Source organism: Kryptolebias marmoratus, linkage group LG19 (assembly GCF_001649575.2).
Source record: "Kryptolebias marmoratus isolate JLee-2015 linkage group LG19, ASM164957v2, whole genome shotgun sequence".
NCBI lineage: Eukaryota > Metazoa > Chordata > Actinopteri > Cyprinodontiformes > Rivulidae > Kryptolebias > Kryptolebias marmoratus.
Genome location: NC_051448.1, coordinates 23,875,594 through 23,897,170, shown reverse-complemented (window position 1 = coordinate 23,897,170; position 21,577 = coordinate 23,875,594). Strand labels below are relative to the sequence as shown.

Sequence of the window (21,577 nt, the reverse complement as noted above, 5' to 3'; positions counted from 1 at the left end):
ACGCCTCCTGCTTCTAGTCATGCCACAGCCAAGTAACTTTCCACAGACTCCCAGTTCCAAGCCACGCCCATGTTACCATGCCCATGCAATCATAGTCATCTGTTTCACCTGCTCAGTCTAGTATATATACCCACAGCTCACAGTTATCCAGTGCCAGATTATTGAACACTTTATCCAAGTAGATGTCCAGTGTACCTTCACACCCCTTGCCTGATTCCTCGTTCCATGACCCTTGCCTGACCAACGACCCACGAGCCTTGCCTGCCCCTTTCTGGACACCTCTACGGACTCTGCTTCCTGGTTACCGATCTCGCCACGTATCACTGGACTTCATCTCTTGGATTCTCCCCTTTTGGATTTGGTTGCTGCTCTCGGATTCACCGGTATTGACCCCTTGCCTGGACTCGGACTCTCTCTCTCGCCCAAGCCCCTTTCAGACACTCTTGTCTGCTCCCGAACAACAACCCACAGAGGACTTACCTGTTCTGATTCCGCTTCCTGTCGGTCATGTGAGTGCCCAGTTCAGAGACAGTGTTCCAGCTACTGGTCCGTTAACAATAAACATCTTAAAACTTTGTCGTTGTGTGCAAGTGCTGAATCCTGCCAAGCCTCGCCTTGTCATATATAGCACTTTTCAGCAACAAGGTGATCCAAAGTGCTTTACAACAGAAATAAAAACAGAATCCAATACAGCAAATACATAATGAAACGCAAAAAAAAATCTAAATGAATCATGTATAAACTAAAGGAAATATAGGATAATCTAAATAAAATCACGAAACCAGACATATCTAAGCATGAGCTGAAACAGTCAAAATAGTAGCTAAAATAATCTAAATAAGATCATGATAAAGTTAAAGCTGAACTAAACAACAATTAGGAATCTTACAATCTAACAGTATCTAAAGTATGAGCTAAGATAAAATAAACTAAACTAAATGTACAGAACTAAACTAAATGTACAGGAAGGCTAAATAAGCTAAAACATGACAATGCTAAAACTAATGGTACCAAACTTTCTAAAAGTACCCAGGCCTGCTAGGCGGCCAATGTAAGAGTTACTAACTATGATAGAGAAGAAGGGAAGGAGGGGGGGGAGATGACTCAGCGGAAAGTGTGTGTGTGTGTAGAGGCGGTGGGAGGCAGTGTGGTGTGTGAATGTCTGTGTGTGTGTTTGTAAAGAAGTCCATGAATCACGTCACAGAGGCAATTGTCTTTGATAATGATGGAATGTTTATCAGCCAGCCCAGAGCAGATACACAGATGTCCTTAGGCAGGAGGGAGCAGAGCATCTTGCTTATATAGTTCCAGGAGAAATTTCAAGATAGCTGACCAAGGTCAGCCTAGGGGAGCCAATATTCACAAACAGTAATTGTTTTGGTTGGACATTGTGTTTTTGTCTGTCTTCAAAGTCTTGCTGATACTTCTCAATGGCGAATGCAAACAGCCAAATTCCAGGACCATTCTGCCTGATTCAAGCGAGCAACTTCCTCAAGATGTAACCCATATTATGAGTTCCACAATTCAGTCCAATTTGCGATTCAGCTCCCGTAACCACACAGTTTGATTGTTGACCGCCAAACCCATCAAACGAATTTGACAGTAAGTCAGGTAATTGCTTCATCCAAACAGCAGACAACACCATGTCTGAGGTAAATCTACCACCTGCCATCATGATGAGAACACCATCCTTACAGTGAAGCATGGTGGTGGTAGCATCAAGCTGTAGGAATGTTTTTCATCAGCAGGGACTGGGAAACTGGTCAGAGATAAAGGAAAGATGGATGGAACAAAATACAGAGAAATTCTTGAGAGGAATCTGTTGAAGTCTTCCAGAGATTTGAGACTGGTTCAGAGGTCCACCTTCCAGCAGGACAATGACCCTAAGGTTTAGGAAAAACTAGTTAGAGGTCCTGGAATGGTCCAGACCAGTGGCGTCACTAGGCCTGATTTAAGGGGGCTTCAGCCCCCCTAAATAATTTTGGTGTCAATTTTTTTTTTTTTTTTACAAAAATTCCATATAATGTGGCCAGAATATGAGTTTAAATGAATAACCATATTTTATTTCATTTTTAACTCAAATATAGGATCATAAATCTGTCAGTTTTCTTTTTCTTTACAGTAAGGTAGAGATCCTCTTTGGTGCGTCGTTATCAAATCCATTCCACTTGTTCTTATAGAGTTCCAAATGAAATCCAGTCCATGTTTTCCCTACAAACTTCATTATCCGATCCATTCCACTTGTTTATATAACATACTCCCACACTACATGGATTCCAGTCCACGTTTTCTCTGCAACCGTGATACCAGAGTGCTTGCAAGTCTACAAGCAGAGCCAGCTAAGAGCAGCATGAACATTCAGTGAGCAGCAGGGGCGTCACTAGGTTTTAAGGACAAGGGGGGCTTAGCCCCGAGGAGATGCACAGGATGTGAGCAAACGTAGGCAAAAACAAAATTTCTCAAAAAGCTAACAAAACCTGAGTTGCTTTTCCACATTTTTGGACACATTTAACAGACACCTTACTGTGTAAACGTTTTAAGCAACCAATTATATTTTTATTCAGAACATCAACAAACAGGAAATATGTTTACAGTTTTAACAAGAAAAATGAACATATTTTTATTTTGTGAGTTGAATATTACTATACTATATTAAATGCCAGCTAATGTACACTATGTTTGGTGCTGATGTATACCCAGTTATGAAGTCTAACTGTGACTTTATATATTATATAAAATCTCTCAGTTATTCCACAACACTGATTTAGATTAACTGACACAAGAATGCTTCTGTAGAAAACGGTTATTACTGCTATAACATTCTCCAGTAAACCAGCCACAGGTGGCATTTTAGCCTGAAACAATCACAAAAAATGCCTGCGAAATCCTGGAGGGACTGGTTTATCACCAGAAAAGCAACCAACTCTAGTCAAATCTATACAACAGAAGTTAAATTTACTGACCCCTAATTTCTTACAAACAGACAATTTTGAGGGAGACAAGTGTGAGTTACAGTGAGACCTTATGAGGTCAAAAATCATAGCAATACAGATAAATCAGAGACAATATTAATAAAGTAGCACTTTCTAATTATTGCTTTGAATCTGACTTAATACTGCATTGAGTCTGACTGTACATTATGCTGATGTATTTGTCTTTGAATCTGTATGTAATAAATCGTTATAGAAACTAATTAAACTGTTTTCATTTGAGTATGAACAACTGATCAAACTGGACTGTTATTCAATTTGTATTTAACTCTTGACTTTAATAGTCAGTTATAATTCAATTCAGTAAACTACTGGATTGAAAAAATAATCAAATAAAAGCACACACATACAAATCCTAATTAAAAAAAATTAAAAATTGCAGTGAACAGTAGAATTAAAAAACAACCTTGCATTCTTTGAAAGAATGCATATCACCCGCTGCCTCTTATGTTGGCATTTTAAACCAAGACCATTCTGTGCTGAGAAAAATTAAGTTTCGACTAATTTGGTCAAACCTTGAAAATAACATTAGGCACAATCTTATACACACAATATTATGTTCACAGTATGTGTTGTGAATGGTTCTTAGCTACAGCCACATCAAATTTAAGCACAGTTTAATTTAGTTTATAATAAAACTGACTCAGTTATAGGCATGTTTGCATTTTCAATCAGTTCTACATGTGCATGCAATAATTACTTTCTGAAAGTCTAAAAAAAAATGTCACACACAGGCAAAAACATTTCGTTCTGCCTTTACCCAAATAAGAATGTATGACCATCATGAATAAAGTAATTCAACCTAGTAGTGGTGGTGTGTGTATGTGTGTATGTGTGGTGTCAAGCCCTCCCTTTCGCCAGTAATTTGATGGCGGAAGACCTTACATCATGAGATAGGAGACAATACATGGGTACTAGCACCATTGTGTGGCTATACTGGCTTATTACATGAAAGTAATTCAACAAATCATTCGCTGGCTGCAGGTGGACCAAAAAAAAAAAACCAAACAATTGTGTAAACTTTACTGCCCATAATCTGTTCCATGGCCAAACCATCTCAGTTATTTTTGAGGCCCAAAAATTAATATTTTCAATCTTTGGTACAACTTTTAAAACACTGAGCAGGAACAATGAAGGAAAATAGATAAAGTATCTAGACATCTTTCTTTCTGAACATAGAAGCATAGATACAAACACACACACAGCAGGCTATAATGTCAGTAAACGAAAAGGCTACATTATAAAAGGCTCAGCATGACTGGCTTAAAGGTTTGCGGCTGAATACTAAATCTGACAACCCAACCACTTCCTACAAATACAACTTCTACAGATACTGAACTTAAAAATGGTAAGCTTTTAAAGGAACTTTCATTTATTATTATTGTATACAATCAAAACAAAATTTGTTCAGACAGAAACACCAGGTGACATAAGGCATTTGTTTTTTAATTGTTGTTCTACATCTACTGAGTATCAGTCCTACATGTTTAAAGAATAAACAAAGACAGCAAGTTCATCTAAAGGGTTTCCTGTTATACAACAGAAGGATATGAAAAATATGTGTGGCAGATGTGAGTATTCTGAGACAAACTAAAGCTGTAATAAGCGGATATTTTGGATCTTAAAAAATAAAGTGGCCCATTCAAAATCAATAACCTTCAAATTATTTACACAGAGCAGAAAATTTAAACAACATGTCTGGTAAAATCTGTCATCTTAATCAAAACCAATAAAACTAAACTGAAGGAAACTGCAATTTTGGTGTGTTCTGAAAACATAAACAGAAAGGACAAAGTCTGTTGCTTACTCCTTAAGAAGTCTTAGGCACCAAAGACTTTAGCTCAGCTCTTCTTAGGTGTACTGTTTGACAGGTAGCGAATGGAAACAATGTGCAGTATGGCTGGAGCCAGCAGAACTGGTTGCTTCAGATTGAAAGATAACAGCTGAGTGACGCCTCTTCCAGTCATGAGTGTTTACAATGAGGTTAGGCTGCCTGTCTGAAAGAGCTTTTAGCTGGTAAATGAGTCAAGACCAGGATGAATGTAGTAAAAGGTTTCTGTTAGTTACAGCAACATTTCAGATCCTTCATTTGACTGTTAGCATAATATTTCTAAACTAATCTTAAATATCACAGATTAGAATGATTTTGATTAAGTAGACACTAAATTCCTTTGAGATTTTATTCTAATATCGAGCTGAGTCATCATAGGAGGTCATATCCGTTTCAAAGAACTCCTCCAGTTGCCACTGCAGCGTCTCAAACGTGGGTCGAATTTGTTCATTTTCTTTCCAACAGTCCATCATGATGTTGTGCAAAACTGTGGGGCAGTGGGGGGGACAGGACATCCTGTGGCCCTTGGCAATCCACTGGACTGCCTGCATGTTGGACATGCCTGAAAGAATCAGAGGACATGAGTACTGATCTAACAAGAAAAATTATTTTCCTCAAAGAAATATGAATCTCACCTGGGTAAGGCATCTGACCAAATGTCATGATCTCATACAACAAAATTCCAAAGGACCACACATCAGATTTGATGGTGAACCTGTTCTCATGAATTCCCTCTGGAGCGGTCCACTTTACAGGAAATTTAGTTCCTTCTTTGGCTTCATACACATTCTCATTTTCTTTCTAGAAAGACAGATTAAAAAGAATTGACACTGTCAGTCTATGGGACTTCAGAAACAAACAGAGCACGACTTGTTGCATACAGAATACAATTTTAAATATCAAACCCACCATAAAAACCCTGGCGAGGCCAAAGTCTGCCACCTTACAGATGTTGTTCTCACCAACAAGGACATTCCTGGCTGCCAGGTCTCTGTGGATGTAGTTCTGTAACTCCAAGTAAGCCATGCCTGATGCCACCTGGGCAGCCATCTCAATCTGGTCCGAGACATGCAAAGTGGTGCCTTTATCATCTGCAATCCAGGTTGAAATGTACAGAATCAGTCACAGTCCTGACATGTTTAAAGTGTCATAAAGAGCAAAGTCTGACAGAGCCTCATTTCTTTGAGTCATTTCTAGAGTTATGTCTTGGTAAAAAGAGAGCTAAACATTTGCTTCCTTGAAAGTTATTCCCCTAGTCCAGTGGTTCCTAAATTTGTCAGCTTCTGACCCACCAAACAGCAGCAGAAACTTCTGATCCCATCTGTTGCTGGTTGAAGTGTACAAACATTCTTGTTTGGTTGACTTATTATCAATGACAGCACAACCAGTCACAACCACTTCTTTCGGCTGTTCCTATTTCAGGGGTCGCCACAGCGAGTCATCTTCCTCCATCTAACTCAGTCTTCTGCATCCTCTGTCCTCACTCCAACTACCTCCATGTCCTCACTAATTACATACATCTTCTCTTTGTCTTTTTACTGGCAGCTGCATCTCTAACATCCTTCTACCAATATACCCAATGTCCCTCCTCTGCACATGTCCAAACCATCTCAGTCTGGCCTCTGTAACTTTATCTCCTAGTCATTCAACCTGTGCTGTACTTCTGATGACCTCATTCCTAATCCTATCCCTCCTTGTCACTCCCAAGGGGAACCTCAACATCTTCAGCTCTGCCACTTCCAGTTCTGTCTCCTGTCTTTTTGTCATTGCCACTGTCCCCAAACCACACAACATGGCTGCTCTCACCACTGTCTTGTAAACTTTTCTTTTAACCTTTGCTGCCACCCTTTTGTCACAAATCACTCCTGAAACTTCTCTTCATCCACTGCATCCTGTCTGGACTCTTCTTCACCTCTTTACCACACTCCCCATTTTCTTGGACAGTCGACCCCAAGTACTGTTGCACCTTTGTGACCTCTGCTCCTTGTAGCCTCACTCTTCCACCTGCCTCCCTCCCATTCACACACATGTACTCTGTCTTGCTACAGCTGACTTTCATCCCTTGTCTTTCAAGTGCAAACCAGTCACAACCACTATTGTAGTAATAAAAAAACAAACAGTGTTGCTGGCAATGATCTTAAAATTTGATTATATTTCTGGAAATTGTCTCAAGACCCCCCATTTGATGTCCTACGACCCACAGTTGTCCCAAAGTTGGGCCACAAACCACAACTTTGGGACAACTGCTCTAGTTTGCAGAAAACTGTTTTCTTAAATTGCTAGAATTCAATTTAAAAAAAGGCCCACTTAAACATTACAGTAACAGAGAGTCACTCCAGATTTTAAAAAGAAAACCTATTGATTACCAGAAACAGACAAATCACTTTCAAAATCAGCATCAGTGAAGAACACAATAGTAATACTGTGATGAAGTGACATCAGCTCTCACTAATGAAATGATTTAATAATTTAGTCAAATACCTGCATTGGTTTTGTTTTGCACAGATTGAACTGTAATTGAGCTTATTAAAAAACAAACCTAAAGATAGATTCATTGCAGCCATTATTACTGTTATAATATTGAGTTCCTAAAATATTTCTCCTCACAGGCTGAACTTTATTTTGAAGGATCTAATAATGAGTGCACATGTTTTATGTAAGCTGAGGGTTTCTGATAAAGTCCTTTGGGAGCAAAGACTTCAGCAGTTGACAGAAAGAATGGATTACAGAAAAGTTGCTCTGCTTTTGATTTTACAACCTGTACTGTGGAACACACTGGATCAAGCTGAGGTAGGTTGGATTTAAGAACACAAACCACTGTTACTGTTAGAGATGCCAACTGTCCCAATAACACTAATTAGAAATGTTAAAGACACTTAAAATATCAGCACAGTGCCCATTTTCTCTTTGCTTTACTAAAACAAGAAAATATTTTATTGTGGAACTGTCTGTTGTGCTCTTCTCAGAAACACACTGTGATGCCACTCCAGCCCATTAATGTGTTTATTTAATGACTGTTCACAGCAGGAAGGATAATAAGTGTGTCACTACAAATAAATCAAATGACTTCATCCAGCAGACTTAACATAAAAAGTTAAAAAATAAATAAACTGGGGGGGCTCATCAAAAACACAAATAAAGATTCTGTCTTACTTTGAAGATACTCCAACAAGCTGCCGTTCTTCATCAGCTCTGTGATGATGTAGATGGGTTCCTCCGTGGTGCAGACGGCGTACAGCTGGATTAGCTTGGAATGTCGGAGCTTTTTCATAATTTGAGCCTCTCTCAGGAAGTCGGTTGGATCCATTGAACCTGGAACATAGTTGGTGGGTGTAGCTTTTAGATTTTGTCTTTAGAAACAAACACTGAATATTATGAACAACAAGTGTTTTAGGGTGACTGTTATAAAAAGTCAGCTCCGATCATTCTTCCCACTAATAAATTCAGCTCCTTTATGACGTACACTTACTGTAAATCTAATCAGGTGCTAATGTTCAAACCACTGCGATTCTAGATGTGGCAAAGAAAACAACTTTAAAGTTAGATAAAAATCTGGATTCATCTTTGAGATCAGAATTTCACATCTTCAGTTGATCCTTCAGTGCAGTAATGGGACAGTTCATGTGTTGACAGATTTAGACAACCATCCAGGCAAGACCCAGAGTAAACTCATATTCTCCAAATTGGATCGTACCACAACAGTGGTTTAAACTCTGTGAAAACCAGAGCTTCTGAGCTGTGGGGATATATATACAGGGAGAGCTCACCGAGTATATATTTAGTGAGCCACTTACAATTTATTCCAAAATACAAACAATGTATTATATAATCTATATAGTCCCAATCCTAAAATCTTGGAATACATAAAGAAACTGAAAGATTAACCCACATCCACAACAGAACTGGTTTAGTTCTCAAAAGATGTTTAGAACCCACCTGTTAAGTGCCTGTTAAACCAGCAGCAAATCTATCTAGAAGAATTATTGCTATTGTAACACCAAACACCAATTTAAATTTCTTATGTCAATAATCCTACCATACACACAATGATTTATGAAAATGTTTTTCTTCATCCTTTTTCTCTAGTCTGACCACATCCCAGTCACTAAGTACCCACCCAAATCCAGAACATAGAGCAAGGAAGTCAAATCTTTTTGAAAAAGATTTGTGTCATATCTGCAGTTTATTAATAAGAATGTAATTAAACTAAAAGAAAGTCTATACAAACAGTGTGCACTGAGAGATAGGCTAACTGATTTCTTTTCATCATCTCTTTAAATAAAGCAGACCCTCCAGGATTTCACGATGTTGCGATCACAACTATTAACGCAAAATCGCAACATTGTGCAACTTTGCCAAAAATACCGCAACTTTAACCAAAATAACCCCAAATAACTCACGAAGAAGAGATGTGACGTCACATCCTGTTAAAATCAGAATGCCGGGAGCATGCAGGAGCAGCGACCGAAGCCAAAATGTGCGCTAATCAGGGCTCTCAAGTCTCACGCATTGACCGTGTGTCACACGCATTTCGTGAAGTGCACACGCTCACACGACACTTTGTATTTCTCACGCAAAAAAACCACACACACACGCAAGCTGCCTTTTTGTCACTTTAACGCTATATTTAGCGAGTTTTCAGATCCCTCTAGCATTTTTTTAAAGCAACAAATCTAGTGACTTTTTGGCAGCTAAATGTGAGAAAGCACTCATTCTGCAGCGTACCGTAAGCCCCGCCCACTTCCCCAAGCACTGACGGCTGTCAATCTCACTGCAGAGAGGAGACCCGCTCCACTCTGTGTCAACAGTGGCGCTCCCGCGCGCCCCCTCGACCACGCGCAGGAGCGCGATTGTTTTCGTGTGAGTCGTGTTGTCATCTGATGACAGAGAGCTAAAGATGGAGAGGCAGAAAGATAAAGATGTAGGCATGAAAGAAAGCTTTTCAAAGTGGTTGAAAGACAGCAGGAAGTTCTGTCTGAGCATTAAGAGGAAGCTTGGAAATGTTCAGGTTGGCTAAAGCTACTAATAAATAACAAGTTACAGCTGTTTACTGATCAGTATTTAAAATATAACAACTGAGAAGATGGAGAGAAAGAATCAGGACAGACAGGAGAAGGAGACAGGTTGGACTAATGTTAGCTGGAAGTGTAGATACAGCCACTTAATACCAAAGGATTTCAATTTAAATATTGTTTATATTAAAAATGTGCATTAGCAAGGTGTGTAATTTATTCAAAGCTAATTAATAATACTTGCTTGACTTTATGAATTAGAAGAGAAAAACACAAGTAAGGAATGAAGGAGACAGACATGAGGTCGGTGATCAGCTGCTGTAGAGGAGACCAGAGATGATATCAGGTAGGAACAATAGTGAGGCCACAAAACCTAGATGCCCAGGAGGATTTGAATTTCTGCTGACCACCACTGTGTCAGTTTGGGAAAAATGGTGCAGGCAGACATGGCAAGATCAACACCACAGAGGAGAAAGTGGATAAGAGAGGTGAAGATGATGATGAGGGAGAGGAACAGAGAGGTGCAGAGGCGAGGGTTGGGGCAAGACCTCACTCAGAAGATCCATCTGAATGGCCTTCCCCACAGGAAGTGGGGGACTCATTGAGGCAGTTCATGGTTGAGAATGACCCACAGAGATGTTCTGACGGGCCATACCCCATATCGGGTATTATATGTTATAAGTCCATGAATAAAAAAAATGTATTCACGTAAACAGGTAAAAGAAAAAAAAAAGGGGGAGGGGGTGTAATGTGTCTGCATGTGTCTGCATACCCCTCAGAAAGTAGGTAGTTGCCCCTCCACTTTGCAAATGAATTATTTGTGTGCAAAGCTGCCGCTGATCCCGTCCTGGATTACAAAGCGGGATGTGTAAATATAATGTAAATATAATTTTGAATATATTGTTTTTTCACTGACTCTGCAGTGCTAATATAAATCCCTGTGGTTCCAACCCTGAATAAAAGAGGAGGGTTGAATGTAGAGCTGGCAATTCCACGACACAAAACTGTCTTTTGGTTCAATTTGATATTCTAACAAATTAATTTATGTAGTGTGGGATCAAGCAAAGCAATAAAGTTATAAAATTATTTCATAAAGTTAATTTGTAGTTCTAAACATTTTTTTTTACTCATTTTTTGTCTTGCCACTGTTGATATTCCTCTCTCCTACAGCCTGATCAATTTCACCAAATAAGCAAATTAGGTGATGACGTCATCTAACCACTTCTAGCTGCTTAAAATCTCACTGCAAGCTCAGATCAAAACTTGAGAGCCCTGGCGCTAATGCTTCACATTTGCCCACAAAGATTTCAGCAAAACACCGCAATGAAGTTAGTTTTAAGTTGGATATTGGATATTTGCGCTCCGTGGAGTTAGCGACGTCTAGCTCACGGCTGACTTAGCCGTCCCTAAGTGAACCACCGCGCGTGAGAGAAGGGGCCGGCAGAGAACGGCTGGCCGACATTAGCGCTCCTGTTTCGGGTCAGCCGTGAGCTACACGCCGCTAACACCGTGGAGCGCGAATATCCAATATCCAACTTAAAACTAACTTCACTATGGTCGCAAAACAGTTTCCTACCCAGCTGCACGAGAGTGGGGGGAAAATGTTTTGCACGTCCTGCAGTGCAATTATCGAACATAAATGCATCGACAAACACTTTGTGTCTGCAAAACATGTGAGGAGAGCTACAGACGAGGAACAATCCAGAAATGGTCATGAATGTCAGTTTATAAGCTATCAAAGTTCTCAAATAAAGCACCTTTTGATAATGTCATTGTTTGTTGGTGATTATCTTACAAAATTAGTAAGCATTTTTGGTTTATATATTAAAAGTTATGGTTTTTATTGATTTTAGTAAAAAAAAAAAAAAAAAAAAAAAAAAAAAAAAAAAAAACAACTTTTAGGAAAATGCCCCGCGAAATCAGGCATTTTAGCCCTCAACAATCACAAAAAATGCCTGCGACATCCTGGAGGGACTGATAAAGAAAAACAAATAGCTAGAAATTTAGCATTTCACAGTTAACACCTTGAATTATAGGCATTCACTCAGTCAGGAGGTTTGGAACAAAGACAACAGTAAGAAGTCATCTTCACCCAAGTATTCATGCATTTATCCCTTTTCTGCCTCTGGGTCATGGCGATAACAGGACCATGTGAGAAACCCAGACCATCTCCCCAGCAACACACTCCAGCTCATTCTGGGGTATCCCAAAGTATTCCCAGGCCAGAGACGATATATAATCTATGTAGCAGTTTTTTGGGTCTGCCCCAGAGTATCCTTGCAGTGAGATTTGTCTGGAAAACCTCCAGATAAAATTGTCTAGGTCGTTTAGCAGTGTCCAATCCTGGTCCTCAAGGAACACTATCCTGAGTGGATAACAAGCTTCTGCAGAACTTGAAGACCTGCTGAAGAACAGGGAAACATTGAAAACATGCAGGATTGTGGCCCACCAGGACCAGGATTGGACACCACTGTCCTAGATGTTTCCACCTAGAGGACCAGTGGTTGAGGACCCCTAGACACTAGTGGGCATTCTAATGAGACACCTAACCAACTCAACTGACTCCTTTCAATCTCCAAAGCTGAGCTCAGCCACTCTAAAGAGAAGCTCATTTCAGTCTCTTGTATCCAAGAACTCATTCTTTTTGTCATGATCCAAACCCTATGACTATTGGTGATAGTTAGAATGTAGATGAACCAGTAAATCAAGAGCTCCTTTTAGCTCAGATCCTTTTTCACCACAACAAAGCAATGACTTCATTACGGCAAAGGAGTTTCTGATCTGTGGGTCCATCACCCACTCCATCCTGCTGTCGCTTGTGAACATGACTCATATTTTAACGTATCCACTTAAGGCAAAGAATTAGCATCCACCTTTTTATGGTTGAAAACTATAGCCTTAGCTTTAGAGGAGCTGGCTTTCATGCCAGCCCCTTCACACTCAGCTGTGAATCATCCCAGTGGAATGAAGGCCATGGCCTGAAGACACCAACCTTATCTGCAAAAAGTAGAGGAGAGACTCCAATTCCCAAACCAGACCCAGACTCCTCTCTATGACTGCCTTGACATTCTGTCCATGAACACCAAAAACAGGATTGAAGACTAGGAAGAACTTGGGTGGAATCCAACCTTCACAGAGAACAGCTCAACTTTGTGCCAGGGATGAAGATGCAGACACAAGTTTTGCTTTGGTTATACAAAGACCAGATAGCTGTTAAAAGTGACCCTGGTACCAAAAGCACCCTCTACAGAATATCTTGAGTAGCATGGTCCACAAAACACTTGTAAAAATTTTAACTCCCATTATCCCCTTAGTAACCTCGAAAGGGTAAAGATCTGATCCACTGTTACTTGACCAGGACTACTACTCCTGAATCTGAGGTTCAACAATTAGTCAGAGCCTCCATTTCAACACCTCAGAGTAAACTTTCCTGGGGAGGCTGAAAAGTGTGAACTTTTGATGGACCCATGTCTTCATTGTTTCCTTACTTACATAATTTTATTTTCACATTTATGTAAATGTGATTTTTGTTTTATTTTTATTTACCAGGTTTGAGGGTCTTTACTGCTACATATGTGGTCCCATTCCATAGGCCCTCGTAGACTTCACCAAACTGCCCGGCTCCCAACTTCTTTTGTAGTTGGATGGACGTGCGTTTAATCTCCCATGCATCTACTGTGTTGTAGGACAGACCGTAGGTCTGTGGAGCTTCCATCTGCATCTGTATGGATAGAAGAGTCATTTAAAAATGTGGTGGGAATAATAATAATAATAAAATTTTAAAAAGCAGTTTATGCTCATGTCTAGTGTACCTTTTGGCATGGTTCTCCCAGACGCACACAAAGACCATTGGCCTGAGTGGTGTAATATTCAACAAGTTCCTTTATTGTTGGAAAGGGTTTGGTCTTTGACACATAGATGTGACCATTCTCTAGTTTTTGAAGCTTGTAATGCTTCACTTTTCCTTTGTCCAACACTGAAAGATAATAGAAGATTTTAATAATCCATAGGATTGTAGTCTGTGGTTTGTTAATTATCCTATTATCTATTTTTGTAGTCTGACCAGATCAGACTACAAAAACGTAAGGAAAGAAAGATTTAAAGTTATTACAAACTTTTATGAGTGCAGTAACACAGTAATTTATCTTGATAACAATAAAACCCAACAACCATTGGACTTTTTATCAATGAACAAGTCCTGGACTGATAGTAAATATATGCTTAGATAGAGGACTATACAGCAAGATGTTAACGAGTTGGAGTCATTCTAGGAAAATAACAACAGTAAGAAATGGCTGCTTAAATTGTTTTGCTCCATCATTTGAGGAGCTGTTTTGTGCTCATTACAAATCACAAATTATCTAGTTTGTTAATTTTTAAACCATTAAGCTAAAACACCATCTATAGCTGGAAAGGAAGGATCAAGTCTGCAAAACAGGCAGAAATGGTAGCATAGTTTGCCTTTCTCCTGCCTGAAGCTTGAGTTGACCAAGATTACCTGAGAGAGCCAGGTCTCCTTTCTGAGTTTCAGAATTTCTGATGAGGAAAGCACCTTGATTGTTCCCTTCAGCCACCAGCATCTTCTCTGCATCGAGCCTCTTAGTGTCTGGAAAATACCACCTGCAGGTCACACACATCCAATCATTTTAGTCATAAAGCTCTAGAAGGAAATTGATCAGCAGATTTGTACAGACAGAGGCGAGCGCAAACATTTACTGGGATAGAATCACTCACCACATTCAGACCAACAGGAGCATGCTCATAAATCAAACAGATGGACAAAGTTGGAACTACAACAATGTACAAAACACATCAGACTGGGGCCTCTGAGTGCATTTGTGTGTGTGAGCATCCAGCAGTGGAAATAAATTTTAAAGGCCCTTTAAAAAAGCCTTGTAATAATTTACTGGCCCAACATTTTATCACCCCGGCCTCAGATCAAGGTTCTTGATCAAGAAAATACCAGACAAATACAAACTTTTCAACGAGTGCATTTAACACAAATGCTATGAAAAATGGGGTAAAAAAATTAATATGTTGCATGTGACATGCATGTTTGGTTTGTTAATTTGGCAAATCTGTACCTTTAGTTTCAGCATCATACATCAGTCAATCTATATTTGATGATAGTTCTTCTGTAAGCACCTTAAACACTGGCCAGGAGGTTATGGAGGCAAGCAAGTAGTTCATGCATTTGCACTTGTGTAGCAAAAACAAGATGTCTAGATAGGACATTAAGAAAAGTTACAAAAAAATAAAAATCTGACTTTTAAATTGTATTGCTTGCCATTAACATTACTAACAGTAACAGCAGTCTTTGCTGCCTCAGCTGAAGTAGCCCCCACTACAAAAAACAAACCAAAACTAAATTATCATCCTGATACATGACAGAGGTTGAAAACTTAACATAAGAGTTGTAATCCACTCTTCTGTCTGCTGTGCTCCTGCTCAATCCAACCTTCAGCTACATGATTAGCAGCAGAAAATATTTAGTTTCCTTCCAACAGCCTCAGCTTTTGACCCTCCTCTACAGACAGTCCATTCAGCTGATGTCATGTTTCCTTCTCACCATAAAAACTTTCCTAATGAGCGTTGCTGAGATGCTGCAGGAATCAGAGGTTTGTCTGAGGAGTTCAGTGATCAGAAAAATATTGGATTTTTGAGTATTGACTGGCTGATAACTCATCATGGCTGGTCAAGCTGAGTATCGACCAGTATCAGTCACGAGCCAATTTCTAGTAAACAATAATAAACATTATCTTCCTGTTGGGATTTCAGAAAGGACTAACAGCAGGTTATCAGTATTGTGAACTTAGCTTCTTTGTCACTATATTTAATGAATGTTCCATCACTCTAGTGACTTATTGTCAAAAAAGCAAATAGCGACTAATCTGTTGACAAGATTCGCTGTTATTGGAGACTGATGTGAAAGCATGCATCATTCTTACTCTTCTCTACAAACAGCAAGTGCTGCAATGGAACCTCTTCCCCATCCCAAAACCCTCACAGGTGTCCTAGTCCTCAGCAGTATCCCTCTCAGCGAAGGACGATCTGTCTGAAGACAGAGCTATGTGAATTACTGGAGATATGCACTACTCTGCTTCCACACTGTAACCGAATCATTCGTACAAAGCAGCTGCTGGCTTATCCTAGGTGAGGTGGAAATGTTATTTTTTGCCTAAAAGAAACCACTGCACTAAAATAACTTCAAGTATCTCTTTTGAGTTACTTTTAATAGACCCAAATGCAGATAAAAGGAGGCGTAGAAGTGAGACATGATTCATCAAAAGACGCTTCATTTATAGTTCTAAAGATATTTAAGTTGCATTTGCACTGTTGCCACACGTCCTTCTAAATACGGAGTTGTCTTGTAATTAAAAATTAAAGATTGTGCGCCCCATTTTAAATCAATGCTGGACAGGGTATGTCCCATATTTTCAAGTTTTCTTGAACGAGTCATTATTCTGATACCAGATATTTCTGTTTGTCCAAAGCTGAGACATAAGCAGTAAGTACAGACATGAGTGGTAAGATTTAAATCAGTGTCCAGTACGTACCTGGGAAAATAAGGTCAAAGCCAACTAAAGAATGTCTAAAAACATGCATGTTAGGCTGCCTTCAGGCCCAGGCCTCCCTTGATAAAGAGATCTGTGATCTCAATGGGATCTGTGATCTCAATGGGACTTGCCTGGTTAAATAAAGATAAATATGTTGGTAAATGTTTTTTTTCAGATGGACTGTGGCCCTGCAGACCTGCTGCAGATTCTCATTAAATCTGTTAAAGAGGCAGCCACATATCAAATCTATTAGCAACCAACTTTAAATGTATGAACCATTTCTTCTGACTGAATGACATTCCACAATATTCCATCTAGGGACTGATTTTCTTTCTGAATGTTTGTGCCATGAACTGGCCTCAGTATGGTATTATGATGCAATTTAATTACTTAAGTTTAATAATGTTGGATACAGAAACATTTATTATGTAAAGCTTTGTTTAAAGTTCATTGATGTAATACATATTCTCCACATAAACTCGATAATTTAAGGCAATTAAAAAAAAAATCTTGAGAATGAATAATTTACCTGAAGGCAATATAAAACAGGTGTATCAAACAGATAGATGAGATAAAATACTCTTGATTCCATTGGTGCTCTTGTTTTTATATTAAAAAATAAGTTATGGTTTAGTTAATTAAACATCCTGAGTTAATAAATGAAAAGTTTTTCTTTCACTTTACTTTTATGTAATAATGCAGGTCAAATATTAAATATGAATTGTAATACTTTGAGACAATAACCCATAATTTAGGATTACTGATGCATCAGATAGCACATGGTCATTGTGGAACAAAGGCCAGCTGTGATAGGAGTCCTTTATGGTTCTGTATGAAATGTGGCAACATCCATGTTATAACTGCCTCTTCAGCTCAGAGCGAGGGTCTAGAACCTTTACAACAGGTAGAGTCGTTTTCACCATCTCTCCTACTAAATATAATTAGAAAAGAGCCACAAGACTTATTGGACCCATAAAATCAGGATAAATAAATTTATAGTTTCATTATTCATATACTGTATAAATATACCAGTTTGTGTTACACTGTGGCATTTAGATTTTTTTATTTTAAATATGAGGCACAAAGAATGTGGTTCTCTTTTTTAATAAAATATACAGAACTTTGTATTATTCTATACAAACCTATTAGTTTAGTTTCTTTAGAACTTAAAATCACTTAAAAAAAATACAAATATTAGGTTGCACTCCAATGTCTCAAAAACAGTGAACATAAAAATAGACCAGTTTGGCAATTATCTCGGGCTGAAATACCCTCAAATAAAACAACCAGAATTTTAAATGAACTGTAAGTGACTTGACTTTTATTAGAGCTACATCTTTTTTTCTAAGAATAGCTTTTTGTAAGTTACAAATTCATTTTTTTGATGCCATAAAAATTAGTCATTTTTCAATAGTTGTGCAAAAACACTTTGTTTACCAAAATTTGCCTCAAGTCTGTTGATTTTTAATTTTCTGGTTGGGTTTGGAGACAATCATTCAGTGGGTCAGAATGATTCATAAAGAAATCAACTGTTGGTTCAACAGTAAAACTAGTCTTTGCATTTTAAATATATTTGAGTGAAAACCTAAGCTCATTTTGGTAATGAAATAATGGAAAGCTACGTATGCCTTTACAGTAAAAGATTTAAGTAATGTAACTGGGCGGTAGGTCGGTGAATCTTTTAACGCCTGACAGCAGAGAAGACCTCTGTTGGTTCTCGGTGTCTTTAACTTTGAGGCCTGGCATCTTTAAGCATCAATTTGAAACAAGAACTAAGACGCAGACTGCTCTGGTTTAACTATGTTGGCACATCTTTATCAAAAGCGTAACAGAATAAGAGTTTGACTGCCTTCAACCTGCTTCAGTATGAAAAATATTTTAAGACAGATTGTTTTGTTTTGTTTTGTTTTGTTTTGTTTTTTTTTGGGGGGGGAGGGGTAATTTGAGGACAGTTAGGTTTAAAATCAACAAACAGCTCTATTTTTATGTTCACCTTTTAAGACAACAGGATGCAACTAAATACTTCATTTATTTAAGTGAGCTACTAATTATAATAATTTAACAATTAGTAAATTAAGTTGTTCTACCATCCTAATTTTAAAAGTCAAGTGTCTCTTTACACAAAGTGTGTCTCATGGCACACTTTGTGTAAAGAAACCATTTGAAATGTTTTATCCCTAATGTTTTGTTTTTCTCAGCTTAGTTTTGCTTTAAAGACAAAGTTCAGATCACAAGTTTTGGGTCTTGGGTCAATGAAAACCTTCTAAAAAGCTGTTTTGCCTATATGTCAGTGCAGTGGTCCAACCTCTTTCACATTATGGACTGGTTTCATACAGGACAACTTTCTTATGGACTTGTGGGAGCAAAGGTTCTTCAGCAAAGTTTTAATTTTACTCATCTTTGCTAAGGTCAGCTTGAAGGTTTGTAGACTTAGATGATGGATACTTCATTGATCATTTGCAAGAAATTACAGGGTCTTAGCTTCGCTCATGAAAAAACAAACGTGATCCCACGTTTTACCTCATGGGATCACGTAAACTTGTTGAAAATGTTCAAAAATTATACGGGACATGTTTGCAAAATAAGTTTCACTTTTGGCATGAGTGGAAATCACATATGAAACAAGAAAACTGTGTTTCACATGAGGTTTTTCCGTAAGGGTTGTATGTTTGCTTTGGTTAGCTTGCACGTTTGTGAAAAACAGCTACGACTAAGGCAAACACAGGAAAAAGGCACATATGGAAGTGGTTATTTTCAAAAAAAATATTATCATTTGGTCACTGTGCAACAAACACCGCTGAGTATTTCAGAGCATCCCATAATGAACAGTGAAGGCTCAATACATAGCAGATGCCATGGGAGACTCATTTTCAACCCTGAATTATGATGACACCACCTGCACGTCCACAAGACTGGATCTGAAAAGTTTGGACTTCCGTGACTGAATGTCTTTATGCTGTCATGATTCCATTCACTACGAGAGGTAAAAGGGAAGGCAAAACTCTAGTTTAAAAAGGTGATTCTTACCATTCAAATTAGTATTTAAACCTCAGGTGATACTGGTAGTTAATAGCAGCAGAATTTCTGAGTCATTCTTTCATCCTGTCAACCAGGTTGGTTACATAACAAAAGTATGATCTCAGTCACAACTGAACTAAAAGAGGAAACTTGCCTAGCAAACCAGATTACAGCTGATTAGAAACAAGTTTCAACAACCTGCCAGGCAGGACATTTCTTTTGTTTAGACTTCATAAGCTAACTTTTCCAGTAAGTACAACTATGTGACGTAATAAAAGACAACACACTTCTGTGTATATATTATCCAACAGTGCAATGCATAAAAGACATTAAACTGAACAAAACTTTTTTCTAAAGCCAAGATAGAGTAAAGAACTGTTCAGTCCAGGAAATACCAGAAAGGGGCTTTTAATGCACTGTTGTTTGTGTCACTCCAGAGAAATTCTTAACTGGAAGCCCAAAGCTTCCTGGTCTATGACAATAATTAACGCAGTTTATGTCAAAGCTCATAAATCAATTCAGCACTAAAAAAAAAACAGGATTAAATTGCTGCTATCACACTTTATATCCTTTTATTGGTGTCAGAGAACAGGTTCTGTATAAAGCTTAATCAGAAACCACCAATTGCAGACTTTAATTCTGAATATTCAAATAGAATCTTTCAGTCCTGTCGTTTTTATAATGTTTATAATGTTTTATAATGATAACAAATGATGTAAAGAGCTGCTGGTGCTTTTAGTGAGCTGTTAGCTCATGTTAATAAGTTAAACCACCTGTTAGCTCCCTGCACTGGCACAACTGTCTGAAGGTGGAAAAAGAAATATCCTGGTAGAGAGGAAACTAAAAAGGAATGTCATGTTTGAAAAACTATTTAATTAGGTTTATCTGAGAAAACCAATCATGGGTAAATCAATGCCCTAGCATTCCTTTAAGGGATGCATTTCACCCGCTGCCTTTCAGGTCAGTTTTAAAGATCTTAGTTGAAAAATGAATGAAGTTGCAGCTGTTTCCAATCGAAGATCTGTCAAACTAGTTGCCATTATGGTGGGGTTTTGTTTGTTTGTTTTTAAAAGCAGATTAGCTGTGTTAGCCATCTTGAATCAGGTTGACTCCAAAATCAGTTCCAAATGTACACCCAGTGATTACTTTCTGCAAGTTTCATTCAAACTTGTACGGTGGTTCGTGAGATATTTTGCTAACAGGCAGACACGGACAATTTTAACCCCATGATCCCCTGATGGAAACCGGCGGAGTCCCCAGCTTCAGATCCCAGCCTCCCGAGCAGGAGGAAGACTTACGGTTCTGCATCGATGCTCTCCACAGGAGCCACATAATTAGCGGGGATGTATCCCTGTTTGGAGACCGAGACCCCGCTCAGGGCTTTGGCGATCCACCACTCCCCGGGACTTTTGTCCAGGATCTCCAATGTGTCTCCGGTGTTGAAGCTCAGATCTTCCTCAGTGCGAGCAGAATAATCAAACAGAGCGACGTACTTCTGTCTCAGTAGCGGGGGGAAAGGTAAAGGTCTGCTGATGGGGGGGTCCGGCTTAGGGGGGTCCAGCTTAGGGGGTTCCGGCTTAGGTTCGGTCGGTTTGCAGCAACAAAACTCAACAACCCTCTCCCAACAGGAAGAGAACTTCTTCTGGACCTCCATGGTGGTGGTGATAATGATTATTGTCAGTTTTAAATCACAGCCTGTCACTTAAAACTCTTCAGGGAGTCTGTCTTCGTGCCCTCATTACACCAGTAAACCTAAAACAGAGCTCCCGCGACGAAGCATTACTGTTCTCCGCCAGCCTTCTGCGGATGAATGCGTGGCGTTTCCTGGTTCAGGTAGAAGAAATCCCCTGCACCTGCTGAGGAATGGGGTGCGGCTCGCGCTCAATCATCACCGTGGTGACATCACACTGCCGAGCATTGCTTTACAGGAAGATGCTTTAAAGCCAGTGATCATAAACTAGCGGGGGTTTTCTTTCTTTCTTTTTTTATGATAAAATATAATACAAACTACATTGAATACCATGCATTCAATTGCATATCCCCCCTCTCTCTTTGCATTTATGTAATTTCATTTCAAAGCAGATCCGCAACACCAGTGGCGTCACTAGGCCTGTTTTAGGGGGGCTTCAGCCCCCCTAAAATGTTTTCAAGCCCCCCTAAATAATTTTG

At 39.0% G+C, this 21,577-nt stretch overlaps 1 protein-coding gene across 1 annotated transcript; it reads right to left on the bottom strand.

Moving 5' to 3' along the window:
- Positions 1–3,247: 3,247 nt before the first annotated feature.
- Positions 3,248–21,249, bottom strand: frk (fyn-related Src family tyrosine kinase). Its single transcript, XM_017437717.3, has 8 exons — positions 20,707–21,249; positions 14,332–14,453; positions 13,646–13,809; positions 13,380–13,554; positions 7,975–8,133; positions 5,731–5,912; positions 5,457–5,622; positions 3,248–5,383 (listed from the first exon to the last, which is right to left on the bottom strand). The coding sequence occupies exons 1-8, from the start codon at positions 21,060–21,062 to the stop codon at positions 5,175–5,177; spliced, it is 1,533 nt and encodes a 510-aa protein (XP_017293206.1). The 5' UTR covers positions 21,063–21,249; the 3' UTR covers positions 3,248–5,174.
- Between the last annotated feature and the right edge of the window lie 328 nt (positions 21,250–21,577).